The sequence below is a fragment of the Cyanistes caeruleus genome, chromosome 4 (assembly GCF_971803275.1).
Source record: "Cyanistes caeruleus chromosome 4, bCyaCae1.hap1.1, whole genome shotgun sequence".
NCBI lineage: Eukaryota > Metazoa > Chordata > Aves > Passeriformes > Paridae > Cyanistes > Cyanistes caeruleus.
In genome coordinates, this window is record NC_141704.1 from 83,243,013 (window position 1) to 83,266,694 (window position 23,682).

Genomic DNA, 23,682 nt, shown 5'->3' on the forward strand with positions numbered 1-23,682 from the left:
AAGAGTACAGTTCCTCTTCAAGCAACCCAATGGTCCTCAGGGTTTCCTCCCAAAGCAGTTGTAAAGCTGAAAGCTCTGCCTTTTTAGAAGTTTAAACAGCTGGCTTCAAGGACAGCTTTAGTTTCCAAAGTACTCTAGAGCAAACTGCAGTGAAGCAAAATGTCATCCGAGGAGGGGTGAGGAGAGGAAACCAGGCGCACGTCCTTTCTACTGCCACGTGTCACTACAGCTGGCCATGCAGTCAGTCCTACCAACAGGATGTGCAAGAGGCAAGCCAATGCAGAACACAAAGACAACTCCAATCCTCCCTGCAAGAACCACGCTGCAGGGAACTGGCATAACGACAGATTCCCAAAGGCTATCGACTGCAGCTTGTCTCTGATATGGCAAAAATGTTCTACGGTACTAGCAAGAAGTGAAGTGTTTTACTGCCTTTTGCCTGCAGGATGCACACTCACTTCCCAACAGAACAACCAGTGGCAACAAGGTCCCCACATTGGCATGACATTCTGCTGTAAGAAAAAGGTAATTTAAAATATTAACTTCCAGCTGAAGACAAGCACAGGAGGGGTTAGTTCCCCACAGAGATACACCATTGCATGAGTCCAACATCCAAAATCTACTGCTACATTACACTCCGTGTATTTACCTCCACCACTGCGGGCTGGGAGGAGGCAGACGAGGCCTGTTGGGCCAAACTCCCGGGAGGCTGGGGCACCTGGACCTGCCCTCCCAGGCTGCCCACGGAAACTAGAACGTTCTGCTCCCCGTAGGGCTGCCCAACAGGAGCAAGGTAGCCCGGCTGGGCCATGGCCTCTGCGGGCAGGGGAGGGGACAGCACAGCAGCAGGAATGCTGGCGGCGGCCGCAGCCGAGGACGGCGCGGCGTTCGAGTCCCCCGCGTACTGCGCTGTCGGCCGAGAGGGGAAGCCCTGCAACAGAAACGAGGGAATCAAGTCAGTGAATGGCACAGGTAACTGGGAAACCAGACAGCAATAAAAAATGGATGGGTTCCAAGGGTACGTTCCAACCTTCGGTATTTGTTCAAGCACTCCCAAAATCCTCCCAAAGAAGCGGAGCACACTGCTCATGCAGCCAGCATGCAAGTCACCATGCCCCAACAAGCAAATCCCCACTCACAGTCCCAAGTCTTAGGCAAAGCAATTTTCATCTCCCAACTCTTGCAGCTGCCTACATAGCTTAAGATTTTAAAGCCTGAGATTAGAAACGAGCTTGAAGAATTCTCAGGCTGAACAACTATGGCTCAGATGTTACACAACTGCTGCTGATTCTTGAGATTAAATAGCAAAAACACTCTGGTGTTCTTCCCGTCCTCTCGTAATGAGCTGACCCAGAAACAAGGAACACTTTTATCATTAATCAGGTTGCCACTTTTACAGTGAGTGATCACACAGTCGCTGAAGCAGTCCATGCCCACCGGTCCAGCAGGTCACTACCAGCATCAGGTACTTACGTCACATCCAAGATCCATGTTGCCTGACTGATTTCTATGAACTCCCTGTCCCACCCCCTCCCAGACTCTCAGTGAAATACTGACATTGTTGAATATGCCACCATTGATTTTTTTTTTCCAACACACATCTCCTATTCTTAAAGTTACAATTTCTTATGTTTTTTTTCCCCAAGCTGACAGATCTCGTGAATATATGGCTGTTCTCTCTCACACAGTGGTTGAACAAAGCCCTGCACTACGATTCTGTGATTTTACACCAATTCCAGTGCCAAATATGAAAAATCCAAAACACATGGGTGTCCAAGGACTTTTTTTCTTCTCTCCTCCTTAAAAAGGTTCTTTGTGGCACAACAGCATTTATCCTCGTGGCTCAATGGCTCTCATATGAGAAGTGAGCTGGCCAGGTCTGGTACCTTAGAGGAACGGGCAAAAATGTGGAGAAGAGTTCTGCTGGCTTGCAACTATACCTGGTAAAGAGCATCTGCAGCAGGAAGTGAGGCTTCAGCAGCTTGTCCAATGCTGACTGGCAATCCCACGGCCTGGCCAGGCGGCTGCAGGAGAACCTGGCTGGGCAGCTGAGCCACAGGCTGCATCAGGCTGGGCAGCTGGCTAGGGACAGCGCTCGCTCCCACAGGAACAGCGGCTGCGGACGTGGGCAGCGGGAGCAGCGGCTGACTGATGCCAGCTGCCATGGAAATGGGCAGCGACTGGAAAGCTGGCTGAGCCACTGTCACGTGAGGAGCTGCTACAGGCAACTGAGACACGGGGAACTGGGGAACCACGGAAGCTGGCAAGGCCTGTCCCACGGGCAGAAAATGAGAGCCAATGGGGACTGATGGGGCAACTGAAGGCTGAGGGAGAGAAGATGCTGCAACAGGTAATTGAGGCTCGCCTTGGATGATCGACACTGGTTGGGAAACAGGAAGCTGGGGAGGTAAAGAAAATAGAGATAGATTTTTTTTTTTAAAGCAGGGTTGCGGAAAGCAGAGTTTTACACATTAGTCAAAGAAAGCATTATTCAAGTTACAGCACTCTGTTAAAGTGGCTGGGGAGCACAGTTGGCAGAGTGGCTGGGAAGCTGGCTGGAGTTCCAAACAGTCCTCACTTTGCAACACTTCCCTCGAAGAACTCAACGGGCTCTTGAAACAGACACCCCCAGAGGGTGAAAGAGCAGCATCTGAATGCCCTGAAGCGCCGATTTGTGCACAAACAGAATCAAATTCCCCTCAACTCCGTCCCCAGACCAAAGCCTGCCTTCTTACAGCAAACAAGTGCAAACAAATCTGCCAGCTTTGAGTATGGGGGCTAAAGCAAAGGAGAATCAAATCCACTATGCCAGCATTTAGAGAATGGCAGGGAATATGTCAATTAAAGCCAGCAAACGATGCAACTGGAAAGGCGGTTTAGATGAACAAGCAACAAAACAATAATTTTAAAAAACAAAATTGCGGCTCACATATTCAACAGAGATACGAGCCAAAATGAAGCAATATTCAGTAACAGAAGCTTCTTGATCAGGAAGTAAAGGAGAAGAGCTGGGTCAGAAAGATGACAGAATGAAGAAAGGAGTCCTATAGTTCACTGCCTAAATAAGTGAATATGTTTTACATGTGTAATGGTGCAGAGGATAGACAGTGGATGGGAAACAGAGAAATGACAAGTTCCTGAAAATCTGTTCACAATACACCATTTATCAATATGCCTCCTGATGTTTTTGACAATTTAAAGATCTTTGTGCATGGAAGCGCTCTCTTTCCCTCAAATTATTCACAACTGCCACATGTAAAAGGGTTTCCAACACATTTTTTCAACAAAATTGACAGTTATAGTACAATAAGAATACTCTTGTTTGGATGAATGTTTTGAAACCATTAGGAAAGATGACAAAAGTGAAAGCAGCAGCATATTGAATCTACCAGCTGTGAAGAAGAAGGAAAAAAAAATCATCTGCTAGAAAGAATTTTGTTTACCTGTGACCCAGCTGCTGCCTGAGGCATTGGCATGATCTGTGAAGTCTGAGTTTGAGAGACGGTTTGTGCAGGAGTGGGGCTGGCAGAAACCGAGGGCTGCTGCAGCTGGTACTGTCCAGGCTGTTGGGAAGAGGCTGGCTGCTGTGCACTCTGTAGCAGGAAAAAGAGCAAGAAGCTGTATTAACCCCCCAACAGAGGTTTTTAAAAGCGTATCCTACTTAAATTCTGCTTTTTACTCTCTCCTAAGTGATATCAGTGGTTCTTCAGAATACGCCAAGTCAGTTAAGCTTTAGCAATTACTTATTAACATTACTAATACAATTCCATTATTGACACCAAATCTTGCTAGAGATTTCTTTCACCTGTGAAACCAAGAATGAAGATTCTATAAAGGAAGACAAGGCAGAGAACATGGCAGATCAGATTTCCAGTTAGAAGAAATCGTGAGAATAAAGTCTGCCTGTCCAGACAGTCTAATCTGCAAATCCTGGCTTGTCTCCCCTTGAACAGGACCACCACTGCAAGCTCAGGTGGATGTTGGGGAAGACAGGCATGGGAAAACAAGCATTAACATGATTTTTAGAATAAATCTCAGCAAGTCAAAAGTGTATCTCATAGCATGTAAGACTGGGTGGGAACCAGGATTCCTTTGCTGCAAAACTATGGGTCAAATGGTTACAGAGGTCGTAAATCGCTCTTAAAAGTCACCAAAATTCTATACTATGAGGACTTGAGTCCTGAGCTTAGGAACTGTGACCTTACCTGAGTGTGTTGAGTAGGCTGGGATGGCACTGATGCATTGCTTGAGGCTGGCTGGCCTTGCACCTGTGTCTGGGGGGACAAAAAAGGGGAATCAGCTGAGAAATTTCTCTATGGTTTCTGCTGCAGGCAGTTAAAATCATTTCTGCCTGGAATGATCTGGTTGGAATAGGTTTCTAGCTTGTCCTTTTGGACAAGCAGTCCTTCTGGCCAAATTCCATTACGACAACCAGAACAAAGCAGAGCGATCTGGAGGAGTTCTGAACGTCATTTTCAGCCTTCCAAAATAACCAATACAGAAAGGTCTGCAACCCACACACCCCTCAACATGAGACAGATCAGCCTACCAGCTTCTTCTTCCACTGGTGATGCTTTAAGAGCAGGATGCCTTGATAGGGTAACTGGAAATAGATGCATTAAGTTTTACCTTTACATGTGTTCTGAACACAGCCAGCTGGGGCAATAAAAGGAGGCCACACGGAAATAAAACTATCCATAAAAAACCAAGCACGAAGATATACAGAATTCTAGACCAATTACAAAGCACCCAGTACACATAAATGTCATGAGTTTCCTTTGAGAGGCATGTCAAAACACAAGCTAATAATCATTTCCAGAGTCACTACCATTCAAAGGCTACCAGGACTTGGATATGGAGGAGTAAGAGGGTTCACATTCCAGCTAAGACAGAATTTTCGAGTAAGCAACGAAAAAAATGGATGAGTGGCATACAAATGAACGTGGAAGATGCAGAGGAAAATGGAATGGACTTTCATTATTATTTTTGTGGCTAAAATTTTTTTGATCAGATCCCAGGATCTGCATTATTGTTTTTGTGACAACTGTATTTCTTTATCAGCTCCTGGGGGAGAACTAGACAAAGACCTCCAGATGAGTTCCCTGAGCATGCACCACTTGGGTGAACTGCCTCTGTAAGAAGCACGTCTGGTGCCTATGCATCATATCAGGAATATCTAAGAAAATTCCTTAATGCTGTGATCATTCAGCTTCCAGAAGTTCATTAGGAACAAGTCTGTTAAAATTCCATACTTTCCTAATTATGGAAACTTTGGGGAAAGCAGACTGCCAATGAAGAGAACCATTTTTTTCTTTGCTGTTTTAGAAGCTTCAGGCCTCTACTGCCAAGGATGTAAACATGTGCTAAGTCCCACTGCTGTAACATCTGTTCACACTGACTCAGTTTGGGTTTTAAATTCTAATCTTCTAATGAATTAGGTAAAAGATCCCAGAACTTATATTCTGCAAAAGAAGTGACTTCTTTTTTTTTTGTTTTCCAGATGTATTTTATATCCATCAGAATTCGCCTCCAGAGTTTAACAATGGTTCACGGAGGAAAAAAAAAAAAATCTCCATGTAGTTTTCGAAGTTCTTGAGTAGGAGATTCATTCTACAAATTCTATTGCAGAACAATTTCTACCTATTAGACTAGTGATGAAAGCTGTTCCAGCTTTACTACAACACCTTTAATACCCCTTACAGAAAGCCTTACATACTTAGCTCTTTATCTTAACACAGAGAGCAGAATTATTCTCCTTCACACAAATCCCAAAGTTGCTAATACTACAGCAACTAAAATGTCAAAGCCCCTAGCTCCAAGGACAAAAAAGGTAAGAGAGAAATCTACTTAAAGTAAATCCTCTCTTTTCACAGAAGGTTATGAGAAATCAGACTAGGAGTGCAGACACAATGTATATAGACACACACCTCACAGTGCACAGAAAAGTGACCATTGCAAATAGCACATATGCTGATAAAACACACATCTCCAAACTAAGCTTCAGGCCTCAAATTTTGCTATTTAAAAGGACACCACATAAGGCTTATAGGGGGGCAATACCAATTAGCAACAGTTGCTTGTGCCATTAATTAACTACTCAGCCTTTTTAGCTTCTTCAACAAATACATTTCCAAACCCACGTACACATACATAACACAGCTCCTTCCATTCCTCTCTTCCCACTTCCTTTCCCCAAGTCTAGAAAAAGCTCTGCATTTTGGATAGTCACCAAAATAACCTTGTTGTCTAATGAAACATTATTTGTATGAAAGTTCAACCTCAAATAACACATTAAAATGGCTAAAGAGCAGCAACAGAAACACAAAGCAAGTTGTACTACCACTGCTGATTCTAACTGTGCAGAAGATACATTTCATAAAAACCACTGTTTAAAAGCCAATTCAGTACTCCAGCAATCTCTCACCAAAAGAACAGCTAGACCCAGGAAGTACACTGACCATTTTTTTACTTTTAACAAAAAAGCCCTGCCAATATTTCAGCCAAATCTGAACACAGACCAAATGGTTGCTGACGCCTCATTATTCCACAGCAACCTGGATAAGTTAAAGATATCCTACTACAGACTTGGTGCAAAGACACCCCCACCAATGCTAATTCTTAGAACCACGAGGAGCAGGTCTAAAAGCAAGGTTTCCCTTTCAGTATGACTTATAAAAAGCAGTGAAATTGTGGAAGGGTATGCTCCTGTAACCTGAGGATAGGATGCAGGTGGTCCTGATGAAAGCGAGGTGGACAAGGCCTGCTGAGTTGAGGCGCCCTGGGGGAAGCAGATGAAGAGCTGCGACTCTTGCAACACCTTCTGAGGCAGCTGAACAATGGGCAATGAGAAGTCTGAACCAAAAGCAGAAGATGATCCCCCTGTAGGGGGAGGAGACTGGAAATCACCAGTGTCAGAGGAAGTCAGCTGTGAGGAATCACTGGAGTACTCTGGGCTTCCTTCTGGCCAGCTGCGCCGGGCAGAGCCCGCTCTGGGAGCCGCTAGGCCAGCACCAAGATAGTTGCAGTGCTCCTCTGTCACGGGCTGGAGCCGACCGTGCGAGCCTGCGCCTGGGGCGGACTCCTCTTGGCTGCTCTCCATGGAGCCCCGGCGGCTTCTGTAGGCCCGCGGGGGCAAAGCCCCTTCAGGCGCGGCAGGGCCGGGAGCGTGCACATGGAACTCAAAGACACAGCTCGCCCTGCCGTCAGCACTGTGAGAGAGCACGGCCGGGGCCGAGTGCGGCACAAATACCTGCTGCAACGTCATCTGGGCTGGCTCTGCGCTCAGGGGAGCCGAAACACTGCATAATGGAGAAAGGGGACCCATGCCAGAATCCAGCCTCAGGTTCTGAATGTGTCTTGCCAGGAATGTTTGCCCCGATTGGAAGTCGAACACAGAGCTTTGTGGAGGACCACCTCGCCCATGGTTTGACTCAGAGACCTGCTTCAAATGCTGTTCGGCCGCGTGAGAGTTAGGAGCTACTTGATCAAACTGCTCCGATACCTGTGATGGATAGTGCATGCCCACCAGATACACAGCTTCCGGATGCATCCTGTAGTGAGCATCCTCTGGAGGTGTTGGTCCAGATCTATAGTCACTGTGGACGGGAGCTTGCTCAAACACGGGATTTACTTGCACATGCAGAGGCTCTCCAGCGACTCTCTGAGCTGCTGTGCCCAGCATAACAAATGCCTCTGGAGTCCAATTGGTGGGACTACCCCCAGGTGGAACTAAACTCTGGCCAGTCTTCAGCAATGGCTGGAAGTGGCAAGTTTGGGCTTCCAAAAATGAAGTGCTCTTGCGCCGCTGAGCAATTGCCACCTTCGGCGGGCAGACAGGTGGTGGTGAGAAAGACACCGGCCGTTCATGAACGGTTGGGAAAAATATCTGTGAATCTGGGAACGGTGGTGTTCCCCCACGAGGATGCTGAGGCTGTATTGACATGAACAAGACAGGTAATTCATACATTAAAAGTGAAAGCACATCAACATGCACAGTTCACTAGGCAGTTCTGTGAAGTAACTTTATAGAATTCATACTCAATTCATGGTCAAAAACATACAGTACTTAGGAAATTTAGGTGAGTTGTAAATATCCATTAAATACATCCATGGCAGGCATAGCTACAATTGGGAACATTTGCTGGTGTTAGAGCTGCTTTTCCAGTTCAATTCCAAGAGTTCACAGTAAGAAATCAATTTTGCTCCTGACAATGGAATGAGACTTGTTGTCACTGCCTATCCATTGTGATCAGTGCTTGAAATCCAATCAAACCCCTGAGGTCACTGCCAGATGTGGAATATGAAATTCAGAACGTGAGGGCAGCAACAGTGCAGAGCCTCTGATTTGCAATTAAAAGATGAAGTTAGATGTTAGTATTTTCCAATACAAAAACCACAGTGCTACTGTCCTGTATGCTATCCAAAAAGCTAAAAGGAATTATTTTATAAGACAAAATTGACTGTTTAATCACTTATGAGCGTACCTTTTCATACAGAAAATTAGCACTCGTTGAAACAAACTTAACTCTTGCCTGGACAATAAAACATTCACAGGTTCAGTAACAGCAGAGTCCTCAGGCAATTCCATTCCATCTGAGGTACTACCTCAGAGGAGGCTCATCTCATATAAGACTTGTAGGGAATATTTCACTACAGAGCTCCATGTAGGAATATCAAACAATTTAGTAATTTTGCATTGTTTCATCTCTGCCTGCAGTATGCCCAGAGACAATGTATTCTCTTCCCTAAAGGAAAAAAAACTTGCAAGGAGTCAGTAGTAAATATACTGTCCAAGACAAATGGCATTTATGACTTTTTCAAGTTGCAGTTTCCACATTGCTTACTTTCTCCCCAGCCTCTTTTGTCTGGAAAAGCAGCAGCAAATTTCCATGCTGACCAATGCTAATGAGAAGGTCTGACAGATGAAGTACCTTTCCTGTGTTCTAACCCTGCTTCCACTTACTTCATTTACACAAAAATGTTTCTCAAAACTTATTTTGTGTAAACTGAAGCTCAAAATTGAAAAGCAACTACCTCTTCTACTGCAAGTTATCTTTGCATCTGACTTTCTAAGAAACATGAAACTACTGCTTCCCATTAAGAAGCAGTTGAAGTGGCATTTCTGATAAGAATTTACAGAAAAAGCCCCAAAGGTGTTCATACTCTAAATATCTAATATCAGTATCACAGCTAGTCAAAGCTTTAAGAATAAGCAGCCACAGCAATCAGGCTTTAAAAGCTGGTTGTTCTGTGCAAGGCTTAATTAACATTCAATGTTTACTTAGAAATTGAAAAATGAAAAGTCTTCTGACTTTGGGTAATAAGAACTAGTCTTCCCTTTGCCTTCTGTGGTACAACTGGGTAATTTACATTTATACTATTCTAAAAGACATGAAACAAGCAGTCAGCCACTTTTTGATAATGTACTGCTTCATAGAAATAAATAAAAATAACAAAATCAACATTCCAGCAGCACAGTCTAAGGAATTAACTCTTCAGTTTCTCCCTTTAGAAATGGCCAGAGCCCAGGATGTATTTAATGATAACTTATCTTACTGTGCCAGGAGGCAAATGGTAACACATACAGGACTGACAGAGAGGGAGGGCAGGCTGGAGCGTCGATGCTTGCGTGGAGAGGCAGAGTGCATGGGCAGGACACTTTCCAGGGCTTTAGAAAGCTTTTCTGCAAAGGTTTCTTCAGGGACAGTCCGAAGGTAGAAAGGAGAGAGAGGTGCAGACAGCGCTGGTGGTGGGGTGCAAGGAGCACTGAGAGGGATGCAGGACATACAGGGAAGAGCAGGAAGGTGGGGGACACAAACTGACATGCTACGACCACGTTGAGGCTAAAGGAGGAAAACAAAAGTTTAGAATCGAACACTTCAAAAAAAAAACAAAACAAAAAAACATAATAACAAAACCATCAAAAACTATAATGAGGTAGAAAAGAAATGAAGACACACAATGGAAGGCCCAGTATTGACTAATATGTGGTACCATGAGATATGAGAATGCTGAATGGATGCCAGGACACACTGGGAACAGGCTGTGTGCACCTCTGAGGAGCCCAGCTGGCCTGAGCTTACTGAGCAGTGCAGAGAGCTCCCTCCTACCCTCGTGAGAAACACGTGCAAGGCAGCTCTGAACGTTCTCTCTGGGGCCACAGACACAGCCCATGCTGAGTGTACTCGAAGCATCTGACAAATAAAATCCTACATACTAATGAGCTTTCAAACATTAGTTTGTTTTTAGAGTGAATGTGTGTTTACAGGCATCACCCAGTTCCTCTGCTGGGCAGCCCCTCTGTCTGAATTGAGAGCTAAATATGTGCAGCTGGCTCTTTATTAACTGAAACATTACCAGAAAAATTTAAACCTTACACATGAGTTGTGGAAAAATCTCCATTTAATGTGTGGAAAATTCTGTAAAATTAGTCTTAGACAAGCATCATCCAGATGCTGGGCCAAGAAAAACATCCGGATTTTGTAATCTCGCTACAATCCAGAATGCTACAGGTCAAAATCCAATCAAATCACAAGAAACAGAATAAAGTCTTGAGGTGGGATTTGCATTTTTTTTTTTTTTTTGGGGGGGGGGGTTCATTATTGCTTTTTTTTTTTGGTGTTGTATTGTTTTGCTATGGGTTTTTTAAGTGAAGGGAAATGTGATGTTTTTAAAGAGGCAGCATATACTTCTTATGGAGGTAATCCACAATATCTTAAACTAATTAAAATTAAATACAGACCTCCAGAGAGAAGACAGCAAGCTATTCAGTGGAGATCTGACTTCCAAGATTTCTGTTGTGAGAAATCTTGCTAAATTTATTAAAATTTTGGGAGAGAGGTAGAACTCAAATGGTTAACTATATACATCTTCATCTATTCCAAGGCAGGCTCATCATTCCTGACTCTAATCTAATCTAAATAGTTCAGAAACATCTCCACTGATGCAGACTATGATACTTATCTTTGTTAAGTATTAAAAAACCCTTCCCAAACAATCATTCCATGCTGTAATTTAGGCTTATTATTCCTTATTCTATCTAACAACAATGTTGTGATCTGATTATCCTCCCCTTATTTCATAGCAGCCTTTTACAGCTTTCTCTCTCCTCAAGCTTAGCTTGTATAGACTCAATTATTTCAGTCTTCCCACAAAAAACACATTTTTTGTATTTTTCCTGGAGTTTTTTAACACTCTCCTCTGGATTTTCTCCCAAGCCACCCTCCAATTCACTCAACCAAGATGTCCAGGATAGACTTACCAATAGCCAAGAGCAGAACTACTGTTTCATATAATGGGATGTTTGCCTTTTTCATGACAGCATGATGTTTTTGACCATGTCCAGCTTGTGGTCCAATGTAATCCCTGACTTTTTTTAAAATTTATTTCGCAAAATGGCTGCCTAGCCAGTGGTTACTCATTATGTACTTGTGTAGCTGATTCTTCCAGTTTAAGCACCAACCTTGTTCTTGTCCTGATCAAATTGCATTCTGTGATTCTTTTTAAGGCCATTCCTTCAGTTGTCAGTGTAATTTCTTCCCAACACAAGGTTAGTAGTCCCTGTAGTGTGTCAGCCTCCTGGTGCCACTGTTGGCATACAGCATGAGCACGTGTTTGCAGCAAACCTAGCAGCTTAGCTCTGCACCTCTAGCAGATGCTTCTTCTCCCTCCTCCTCCTCCCAAAAGATTCAGGACTTTCAACCTGGAAGCCAGCCACCCCAAGAGAGTGACATGGCTTCTGGTCCACTGTGTGCCCACACACCAAAATATGGCTTACCCAGAAGAGCAGCTTGTTTAAAGGGATTAAGAACCCATCATCAAGGACTAACAGTACCACACACCTCGGGTTAAGTGTCTTTGGAAAAGATGGAGATGCTTTGATTGTGAGTGACAGCAGCCTGTTTGCCAAAATCCTAGTTACACCAGTGACTCTGTAATAAAGCCTACAACCACAGGTACCAGAAGAAGTGGGGACCCTCAATCTTAAGTGTCACATCTTCTCCTTTATGGTATTACTACATTATACCATAATGTCTGCCTCAATCTTGGATTGTTATTGGTGTAAAAAAACAAGCAACAAGGCAACCACTGAAGACAATATAAAAGTAGCAGAAGTTCTACTCCAGAATAAGAATAGACTTCTGCGTACTCTCTCACTCAGATCTAAAACATACCAAGGGAAAAACATACCAAAATAAAAGGGCAACACAAATGAACATAGTAGGAAAAGTATTTGTGCCCAGTGCAGACTTTCCAGGGAAAAGGAATACGCATGATGAGCAAATCAACACAAGCTAGAAATAAAACTGGGAACAAGGATGTGGGGTCTTTTCAGTCTGGAGCTCTCACATGCAACATTCTGGAACAGTTAAAAAGGTCTTACCTGCAAAATCTGTAATCAAAGCCTCACAGAACACACACAGCAATTTCATACAGTGCCTTCAATTACTCTAATCCCTTCTTCAAACTAAACCAGCAGCTTGATCCCTGGTAATTTCATATACACATGCACACACCACCTTCCCAAGCGAGATTAAATGCTTATTTTTATGAGGTAGTCTTGTTCTGAGGATGGTATTCCACCCACAAAAACAATTAACCATCATTCTGCTCAACTGCAGCCAAGATTAAATAAAAGCTTTAAAGACAAAAGTACACTTTTCCCTCCCCCTGTAAAATCAGTCACCTTGCAAAAACAGAGCCCCTGAACTCCTCCCACGCAGCATCTGTATGCTATGCAAAACAAAACACACAGGGAAGATGGCCTGGCAGATTTCCTCTCACCAGACAGACAGAATGAAGGAATCCATGCATTTGCAGGGCTGTGAGGTGTGGCTTACCGCTGCAGGTGGCTGAAATCCTCCGTGCTGCTGGGACTGCACTGGGCCAACTGAAGCTGGGTATCCCTGGACTCCGGTGCTCGAGACTGACTGCTCATGCTGGGAACCATAGGACACAGTCTGCTGACTGCTCACAGATTCAGTGTACACAGATGACCCCTGGCCACTGTCAACTGTTCCATCAGCTGGAAAAGTTAAGGATAAAAATCTGCATTTCAAGAACTGTGGTCTGGATTCAAAATTTCAAAGATCCTATAATTGATCAAGTGTTAAACTGATTTTCGTGCCGTGTCACGTGGACCTTTATTAGCACTTTACTTCTTGTAATATTTAAGCTGATTTTAAAATCTCTTTTTCCTCCTTATGTCTTTCCCCAAAACCCTGAAAAAATTACTCATTTCAGGAGTTCTTTGGGAAGATATTTATGAATAAACTTTATTTCCTACAAAAGGCTAGACTAGAAATAGAAACCTAAATTCCTCATTGTTATGAATGATCTTTCAAGGTTTATGAGTCATTATTTTTATTTCATTTTACACAGACATTTAAAACAGGTGTGTTGTGCTGGCTGGCAGATGCACCATGTAGGCACAGTAGTGAACTAGGCATAATAGTCAAATTAAAATCTCTGTTATCTAATGAGCAGATAGCAATTTGCTTTTTAACTTCATCATTCTAATATGGAAGCTGTCATCTTCCATCATAATTCAAATGCTGGCATGGCAGAAGAGGAAAAGACAGCATTATTAATTCATCTTTTCCTGTACAGTATGTAAAACAAAACAAGACTTTTCAGAAAGGAAATTATAAGCTGAACTACTTGTAGATTAATCTCATTTCCACTTTAAATGTAAATTCACAAGGATTGAAGTAAATGGTTTTAATAGCCTGATCTGCACTGGTGCAGGAGCACACAGCCTTCTGCAGGGCCACAATATACTGTCCCTATGGGAGGGCAGCAAAACCAAGGGCACGTGTTTGTGCTTCAGGTGCCCCAATTCATCCAGTGTAGGATGTTCACCCTGGAACAAAGAGAAACTATTTAGTGCCAGGACACTGGGCTGTGGATTGTGCCAAGCCTTGGCCCAGCTAAGCCACAGGAACACATCTTACGTTGCTGTGCTTTCTAGTGGCCTACTGTCCTTCAGCAGCAGCAATGGCAGACAGCATCACCCTGAGCTATTTACTGCTGTGCCCACCAAAAGGGTAGCATGAGGGGAGGAACTGTGTAAGTGCAAGAGTTCCTAAAGAAACCAGCTGAGGCACTTACAAAGAACAGATATACTGGGTTGCTGGAACTGCAGCTGTTGGTGCTGGTCAGCTTCCGGCTCTTCAGGCTCCACTTGTGTAGAAACCGATGCTGAAGCAGTGGGGACAGGAGTGATACCAGTGACAGACTGGGGATGCTTTGACCCTGCGTGGGAAGCACTTGATGGCTGCTGTTGCTCCAGCTGCTGCTTCTGACTACCTTCTTCCTGAAGTATGTTCTCCTGTTCTTCTTGCACCGACTGGCGCTGCTCTCGCTTGCGCTTAATCAAAGATACCCTGTCCTTGATAGCCTTCGCCATTGTCTTGTGATCCCCTTCACAGACATAGCCAGACTCCACCTGAAGGAGGATACATTCACACAATTCACACTGCCACAGACAGCCCCTGTCCCAGTGCTAGGACAGAGCTGCCTCTCTCTGGCACTAATTTCTCCTCTATGCGCTTCGGAACCCGTTTGTTTCTACACGGTAACGGCATAAGCAGAGGCCGACACGTTTACTGGCACTACTTCCTCAGCTCTGTCACACCACCAGCACTTACCATTTCCTGTGCTACATCCTCTGGGACATCTCTTTCCAAATCAAATGAAAACTCTATTGCCTCGTTATCTTTGTATTTGCCCTTGAGTTTTTTGATGTCTTCAATTCGCAGCCAGAGTTTAATGGCAATTTTTTCTCCATCATCTTCCTCTGCAAGTTCTACCCGTACTCCAGTCTCTTCTTGGAAGAAAGCATGATTTAAAAGGTCCTTAATAGCATATCTAGATATTGGGAAAGAATATAGAAAGCACATTCAGTTATCAGGATTTCATAAAATATTAAGGAATAACCTTGCCAGATGCTCCCCCGATTTAATCTCTAAGTTTTACGCTGTTTTGAACCACCTCGTGTTCATTCTGTTGGGTGTAATTAGAAGCTTTGTCCTGAAGGTACAAAAGAGATTTATGAGCATATCATTAACAGTAGTAGTTAGCAGCCTAAACTAAATGGCAAGAAATAAGTGATGTGCAGCAACAAAATTAATTTCAAATGAGACAAAAATACTAAATTGTTTAAAAGCAAGAAAAAGAACTGAAACTAAAAATACAATATACAAATACAGCAAGATCATCAGCTGTAAAATTTCAAGAGTTAGTAAAAGAGGAGGAATAAACATCCATGAAAAAAAAAATTGTTCTGAATGGAATAGAGGGCAACTAGAGGGTGGAAAAAAGCTGAAACAGTCTGAAATCAGACATTCAGTAAGCAACAACCATGTAAAAGCAGAAAACAAAACAAATCCCACAAATAAGCCATCAAAGCAGTAAGAGATTTCCTGTAATGGAGTAAGTTAACCACCTGAAGTAGAAATAATCTTGCAGAATATGTGGATAAAAATGAGCAGCAAGAATTTAAAACAGAGTCCTCAAAATGTTCAATCATACCAACAGAATCAAAGGGACAAAAAAATCACAAAGGATTACAGAACAACCAACAAACCAATCCAAATACCTGGAAAGCCAGAAGGATTGTCCTCCACCACACTGCTGACTGATCAAAGTTTTAACAAAAGCAATATAATTTCTGAATAAACTGACATGGATGGTTACTATGGCATCTGCACTGTTCCTGACACTGTTAATTCTCTAATACTGTAATACTGGCTCCCCAACTTTCACCAGAACAAAGAAGACCCCAGGAACTAACTGGGTTTGATATCACACACAAAAAGGACTCAGGCAGCAGTTAATGCCTTTATCTGCAAAGCAAGGACTCACCTTTCACCTTTGTTTTGCCGAATGCATCCCTCAATGATCTCCTTCACCTCAGGGATTGCTACTTTATCAAAGCTGGCTGGCTTGACACCCTGAAACACACAAGTAACAACTGAGAAACTGCAAGGTCCACTTGATTTAACTTTTGATTGTGTTGACAAACCACCTCTTTTTGCTCTCTAGATAACTGACCTAAATAACTCGTGCAAATTAAGGCAAAGTCTGACCTCAGTACTTCACTTGTTTGTTAGTGACTTCTGCAAACGTTCCACACACACCCCCTTCCCATTTCCCAGCCACTTTTCTGTAACAGAAGGCACTGGCACTTGGGTGTTATGATGGGAGAACTGTTTAGTTTCCATGGCAGTTGTCCTGGTTAGAGGGAAGTATACAGACTGGACTGAGAATGGAAGGAAATGGCTCCTGTGTAACACTAATGCAGGAAACCACAGGATTAATTTAACAGTCTTCAAAAGGATTCTGCTGCTTCCCAGAACGTTTCCAACTTGCCATTATATGAAGCACTTTATTTCCAGGAAAAACCTTAGTCCAGGTTGATCTGACTGGATCATTAAATAACTTGTCCAACGTTAGAAAAACCAAACACGTTCCAGTGTTTTAGTTCTCCCCAAAGGCCTGCTATACCCAAACCACACTCCTGCATCACTGGTGCTGGGAGTTCAGGGAAAAGAGCTGAGCAATACAAGCCTGTACAAAACTCCTTCCACAATACACAGCAACCCTTTTCCAATACACACTAACACCACAGGGGAGAGCAAAACAAAATCTAAACATCAACCACCCAAAGCAGTAAAACAAACATGCCATGAGAAGTTACCATCTAAGAATTCTGAAAAACATTTCAGGCAGAGAGCCAAGCTTCATCACTTAATCATGGCCAAAAGTGCTATTTTGGGGTCAACTGTCCACAACAACAAAATCTGGCACCCAATTTCACTTGATTCAGCCTTTCATTTCAAACTCTGTATTTGAGACAGCAGCATGAGAGAGGATAAAGACATGCTGTTCAAATGTTTGAACAGAGCTGGTGTTTTCAAGCTGAACAATCCTGAAATTACACACCTGATAAATCTGACCATGGGTCACTGCTGAATGACAACTAAACACAAACTGAAAACCACAGCTCTGAAGTACAGAAACCAGTAAAGCAGCAGTGCAAGCATTGTGATTCGTGCCCTAAACAGAAAGTACTTCTCCAAGTATCCTACAAAGTACTACTGACATCAAGGCATGATCCTTCTCCATTCCTCTGTTGGGAGCAGGAAACAAGCCTTGAAACAGAAAAGTTTGTTTAAACTCCAGCCTTTGTAACTACTGACCCTGTATTCAGAGTTCTTAAAAGGAAAAAAAAAGCCAAGACAAAACCCCCCCACACAGAAAGGAAACAATTTATTTGATAAAAAACACTATGCTCTTATCTATAGGTTATCTATTTCCTTGGTCTAAAATTTGCCCTTGTGAAACTCTAGCAACTGAAATTTAGAGAGCTGCAGACTATCCTGTGACTAGAACAAGCACTGAAACACAGGCTGCCAGTGAACATTAGCTGAATGCTTTTAGAAGCTTTGCTGACTATTAGGCCTTGAGAAAATCAATGCCCCAGGTGATAAAACATCAGACCCAAGTTTGGATGGGTAAGTGTCAGACTGTAACCAGGCTTCCAAGCAGGACACAGAGCTCTCCACTCTCTAAAGGGATTTATAAAACTCTGCTCACATAGCTGACTTGCCAAAGGTGCCCACCTTTCATTATGACCCCACTTAAAACAGTCCCACGAGTTCAGGTTTATATGTGCAGTATAGATATTTCTATATATAATTCAATGTTCTCCTGTATAACATATATAATCTATGCAATAATTATTCAACTCCTTATTGCATGTATTCCCATCTAAACTTGCCCAAATTTAACACATGTAAGTTCTCTTAACAGCTGAAGCCTCAGACATAGCAGCCTGCGCTGACATTCATTTACACCATGGCAGCAGAAGGATGATGTCAGATCTGTGACAATCTCATTTCAGAAAACTGAAAGTTAACATGAGGAAGACAACTGGTACAGAAAAATATCAGCCTAACGAAGCCAGGATATGATTTTTCCTGTTAATCATTGTACCACATGCTCTGTTCTTGCACAGAGCCTGAAAAGTTAAAACTAAGGATAGATTTTAAAATCAGTAATTCAGTCTGCTACCCTGAGTTTCTCACTGCTGAAAGAAATTAAACACTTATCCAAAAATCTTCAGGCTCTGGACAAGCACTCCCCACAAACTGAAGTTCATCAGCTTTTCTAATGGAAGCGTCAAACTATTTTATACAACAAGACCGGGGTACTATAAATGATTAAAAATCAATAAATCAGTGAGCTCTTTTCTCCCAGAGCTGCCTACACAGCTCCATCTGCCATCACACAGAAACCCAAGGGAGGCCAGGCCCTGAAATTCACCTTGATGTGTTCTCCAGAGTGCACGAGCTGGGCAGCCAAGCACACCTTCAGCACTTTCTGAACCCAAAGGCTCCCAAGGAAATGTTAAGCCAGCCAGGGTTTCCTGGTTTCACCACACTCAAATTGGTCACATTCCTGTGTGCCTCTCCTGGTGCCCCAGCTCCTTAGGAGAGCCACAGGACAACCCAAATGCTAATCCACCACTCCTGTTTCCCAGTGGCAGTTCATTAAGAACTGAACAGCCAGATCCCACTGGCATCACTCCAGCTTGCTGAAGGAACAGCAGGAAGAGCTCTCGCAAAGGAAAGCGTAGCCAGGTGTGACAGGCACACATGAAAATCAACATTTTCTCAAGCTACTGTTCTAAAACTGCACAAACTGGCAGTGCTGCTGAAAGCAACAGCCTCCTTTTCTCCATTTCCCATTCCCACAGCCGTGTAATTTCCTCTTTTGCCAGCAAACACATTTATACAGTTGCATAATGAACCAAATCACAGTGTGGATCAGACTTGAAACAAATCCAACCAAAAAAGGCTGCAGCAGCTCCCAGTGAGCTGAAGCTCCCCACACTGCTGCATGAGCTCTCAGGCTCACAGAGGGACAGTCAGAACTGCTTATTTTGAAAGAAATAGCAACTTCAAACCCACTGAACACTTAGATTTTGAGAATACCTCTAAAACATGGATATTTATGTAGACAGCCGCAGATACAAACTAAAAACTCACAGTTTGTATGTTAAGCATAAGAAAGATTTCTTATTTCACTTATCTTACAAGTGATGAAGTTTGTGATTTTATCACATTTTAACCAGGTGAAGAAACATGTTCCAAAATTCAACATATACAGTTATTTGATCAACTAAAGGCAGGTATTCTTAAAAACACTAAATTTCCAGGAAACTTTTAAATCCCAAAGTATAAGCTATCCAGAACTCTTCTTTACAATTTTTGCCTAGAAACATGTAGTATTTCGCATTAGGTCACCACTTTACTGAGTCAGTAGTTTAATATTTTGTTCTAATGCAAGAGATACTGAAGATATCATTTACTTCATTAGAGAAGGTGCAATCAATGCTGTATTACTTCTACAACAAATCAAAATGAATGCAGGTGAAGTATTACCCACCCTCAGACATTTGAAATTTAAGAAAAATACTTAGATTTGGAACAAAACCATAGGTGGAAAATAACAGAAGCTCATAGGTGGAGAATAACAGAATAATTAGAATCAATTAATGTTCTAGCCTTGATGGTCAGGATTTAAATTTACATTTAAAAAAACTACAGAGGAAAAAGTGAAGTATATAAGCTAAAGAACCAAGCTATGCAAATGCAGAGCACTTCAAAATATTTGTAGAGAACTCTAATTCACCTCCACAATACTTTCCTGTGGCTACAAGCTTGAGAGAGCTGAAATTCTTACTTACCTCTTTAGCACAATCCTTGTGAGAGCAGCAACAGTGGGAATTAACAATTACAAATATGGGACAGAGCTCTCTTTTTGTGAAATCCATGGGGAAAAGAGAGGCAGGCACAGCACGGAGTTAGCAAGGTGCTATTTTCCAACAGGACTCCGCTGGGCTGTGGATTTAACGCACAGCAGAAGGAAAGCAGACATCGAGGTTACAAGGGAGCATTGTTTGACACCTCTTGTTATTCTCCAAGTCCAGTACATGAGGCTGCAGAGATGTGAGCTCAGTATCTGCCTTTGTCACTCTGCCAGTGAACAGAAAGCAGCAGCAGAAGCCAGAGGTGCCCCTCGCTGCCCAGCCAGCTGCAAGAGGAGGAAGAGTGACCCAGAGGGATCCTTTAGTGGCGGCTGTCCCCGCCCTCGCACCGGGCTGCTCTGCCTCTCTCCACCCAGGTGCTCTGCCTCTCTCCACCCAGGTGCTCTGCCTCTCTCCACCCAGGTGCCCTGCCTCTCTCCACCCAGGTGCTCTGCCTCTCTCCACCCAGGTGCTGTGCAGGAGCTGAAGGCTGTGTGCCCCTGCTGCAGCCGGCTCCTGCTGCTGCACAAGCTCCTCTCTGACCAGGACAAGTGACAGGCAGTGAGCTGTGCAGGGGATGAAGGCAGCTGCTGTTTCTGCAGTCACACACTGCCATTCCATCTAACCAGCCACAAGGCAGCACTAAGACAGCAGAATGCATTTTGCTACCAGTGGCAACACCATCCCGTTCCCTTTTCCCTTAATGTAGGGGCACAGAGATCTGAAGGTGATTTTTCAACTGCTGGACAATGTCAGAAAGCTGCCCTGGTGCTTGGCTGACACCATGTGCACACAAACAGAGCTCTGTTTTCTAGTTCCTCTCGCTAGACTTCAGACTTCAACCTGAAGTTGGACTTTTTTTTCTTTTGATATCTAGTTCCAAGCAACCATTGTAAAATCTGTTTATTAATCAAATGAGCTGGCCACAGCTTCAGGGTTTGGGATTTTGTATTGTAAAGAAATAAGGAGCAAAGCTAAGGAAGATCACACACCCCGTTTTAAAGATGAAGTTAGCAAACTAATTTTGACAAACTAGTGGTGATGAACTGTGATAAAATTCAATTTAGAATTATCAAGATCACTTTTCACCCCAAAATAACATACTCAGTCCCTCAAGCATGCCACAATCATACCAGTCGTGTTTTTATAGTATACACCATCAGTGTTGCAAAAGCAACATTCCACACACTTCATTATGGCTACACTTTTCTGGGGTACGTGGCATGACCTGCAAAGAACATTCAACATTTCAACTTTTGACACGTCCAGTTACCTGTCCCAGTCTAACCACAACTCTTGTTTGGCTCTTTTCAAAGATGCTGTAACTCTAAGAGCCTGAAAAGCATTCTACAGCAGCTGATTAACCTTCTCCAAGAAAACGTTCTAACAGTGCAGTCCAGAAGCTAATAGCACCAGCAGCAAAGTCAAATCACACAAAGTAATTAAAGTGTCTGTATTTCCTTCGGCTAAGTTGTTACAATTCCAGTTTGAGCCAGTCCCAGGCTGCCACAAACCATTAATTCAGGAATTTAGAAGGAGAGTATGATTGCAGTGGAAAAAAAAGATCTGACCTCTTTCCCCCAGTCCCAAAGAAGCCCTCAGGCAATGGTATATATAGCATTTAAATTGGTTTACCTCGTGATCTCCTAAATTTCACTACCTGCAATCAGTAACTCACCCACAGCCCTCAAAACCTGCATGTTTAACCATTTCACCACCTCTAATGCCTCATTTTAGTCCTGCTGCCTGTTTCAAGAACGATCTTTCAGATTTAGTTCTTCCCTTATTTCTCACAGGATGCACCTGAAACTTTTTGATAAGCCTCACCCCAGTTCAACTGAATACATACTATGGAAAGAAAGACTTCAGCTTAAGATTTATTCAGTTCAGACACATGGTTTGCCTACAGAGGATTGATTTTCTTTTTCTGGTTAAAAAGCAAACTAGAGTAGCTTTTTTAAGAAAATAGAAATGCAACATATTAAACAGAAGTAAAAATTTAGCTTCACTGATGTCAGTATTTTCATAGCAATTAATTCTGGACAATTGATAATTCTGCCAAGAATTAAATTGGTAAATCCAGCAGAATAAGCTCTGTAGCAGATGAGTATCCCAGCAGAGTAAACAGCATTACTGCAATACAAGCAGAGGAAGATGAAAGCTTTAGTGAGGCAGCTCCTGAGGCTCTGCTCAGCCCTCGCTGTCCTCCCTCCTGACCAAAAGCAACAACTGCACATTTTGAACCCAACACCTTTTGAATGGGATGCATCTACCATCACCCCCATCGAGATTTCCCATCTCTGCTATGTGAGAGCTCTATGCCACAGAAACACCTTAACCAAGTGGCCTTCCCCCTCTGCAGTGCAGCTGTGTAATTATTTGAGTCTCATGATCCTTAACTTTCCCAAGCCACCAGGTAAGCACATGTGCCCAGAGTCCACAATCACACTGTGCAGACAATGGCACTGTCGAATTTCTACAGGCCTGCTGCCTACAACCTCACTGATCACCATTTAGAAACTCTTCCTCTTCAATTTACCACCTAACCTCAAAAAAATTTTGAGGCATTCATTAAAAAATTTGAGGTCAATCACAACAACAAATTGGCAGATGTACAGAATTAAAATTGTTACACACACAAGGCATATTTGTATTTTGATTGACACACACAAACCAATTGCTTCTTCCTAAAGTTAAATTTGTATGAGAGAAGTTTTGCTGAGAAGAGTAAAAGAGACTCCTCATTCAGCCAGCAATCACTGCTCACTATCACCTTCACACACATCTCCTCTCCAAGAGCTGGAGAACACTGACACTGCCTGCTCAGCTCCTCAGTCAGTGCCTCAATACTGCACTTTTACCCACTGAAGTCATTACATTTTACAGCATTCAAAGCCTTACAAGACTGCTATAGTAGGCTACAGCTCTGAGACTTTGCTCCCACACATTGAAGTTTGAACAGGAACTACTCACAGCTTCTCTTAGAAATCACTGGCTGCACTCTCACGTAAAGGCAGTAACTCAAGTCAAAACCCACTGAATTTGTGATAATACTGAAATGCTATGCACTACTGCAGAATATGTGAGTACTATGGCTCAGAGCTACCCCACTGACAAGTCATCCAGCCCAGCAAAAAAGCTATTTTATGTCTTCACTTAAGACATGGAGGTCCATGGTTCTTCAGAACCACCAGGTAAATAAAGCATCATTTATTTTAGAAGTCCAAAGAATCTGAATTTAAGAACAGTAATTAAATTTTTAACTGAAACAATCACAAGAACTACTGTAATTGCAGCAAATCTCATGTATAGAAGAAATTAAACTAGCTCCAGAACAGGGAATTTTGTAACCAGGACACAGTTTCTTTGTGCACAGCTGGCAAACAATTAGCATATTGGTGCAAGGAACAATGAAAAGGGCTTTGTTTAGTATGAGAACAGAGGTTCCTCTGAAACACTGAAGTCTGACTGGACAAGTAAACCAGGTATTAACTGTTTTGCACAGAAGAATAAAGGTAAGATCAGCTGCATCTATCATGCACAGTTCTTGAACCTCACCCTTAGAAACCGGGATGCTGCCTCTGTAACATCTTGAGCTAGCTCAATAACCCTTTGCTTTATTGGGACTTCAGCTTGAAAATGACTTTCAAAAAAAACCCCCAAAACCAGACATGCCTAGACACACATTTCAGTTATATAAATTTAGAAATGCCACAGTGACACAATACTAGAAGTGTTCTGTCTTCTATCTGCAGTATGGAAAACATGTTTTTGAAAAATAAAATTGTATTAGTTGCACTCCCTGCTTTAATCTGCTCCCACTGTGGTAGGAAATCATTGTTCTGCACTCATTTTTAAGTTCATGTACA

The 23,682-nt window shown here is 42.9% G+C and overlaps 1 protein-coding gene across 43 annotated transcripts in view; it reads right to left on the bottom strand.

Moving 5' to 3' along the window:
- The window catches only part of WNK1 (WNK lysine deficient protein kinase 1), a 98,390-nt gene that overhangs the window by 28,490 nt on the left and 46,218 nt on the right, over positions 1–23,682 (bottom strand). For 13 of the 43 annotated variants that reach the window (XM_086886117.1, XM_086886115.1, XM_086886114.1 and 10 more), the window contains exons 5-14: positions 15,865–15,953; positions 14,649–14,868; positions 14,110–14,446; positions 12,840–13,024; positions 9,585–9,842; positions 6,713–7,930; positions 4,206–4,274; positions 3,444–3,593; positions 1,941–2,399; positions 650–931 (exon numbers count right to left, since the gene is read on the bottom strand). In XM_086886117.1, the coding sequence (XP_086742243.1) occupies positions 650–931; positions 1,941–2,399; positions 3,444–3,593; positions 4,206–4,274; positions 6,713–7,930; positions 9,585–9,842; positions 12,840–13,024; positions 14,110–14,446; positions 14,649–14,868; positions 15,865–15,953 (3,267 nt within the window). The remainder of the gene's footprint in view (positions 1–649; positions 932–1,940; positions 2,400–3,443; positions 3,594–4,205; positions 4,275–6,712; positions 7,931–9,584; positions 9,843–12,839; positions 13,025–14,109; positions 14,447–14,648; positions 14,869–15,864; positions 15,954–23,682) is intronic. The other 30 variants (XR_015285951.1, XR_015285950.1, XM_086886142.1 and 27 more) reach the window with 8 other exon arrangements.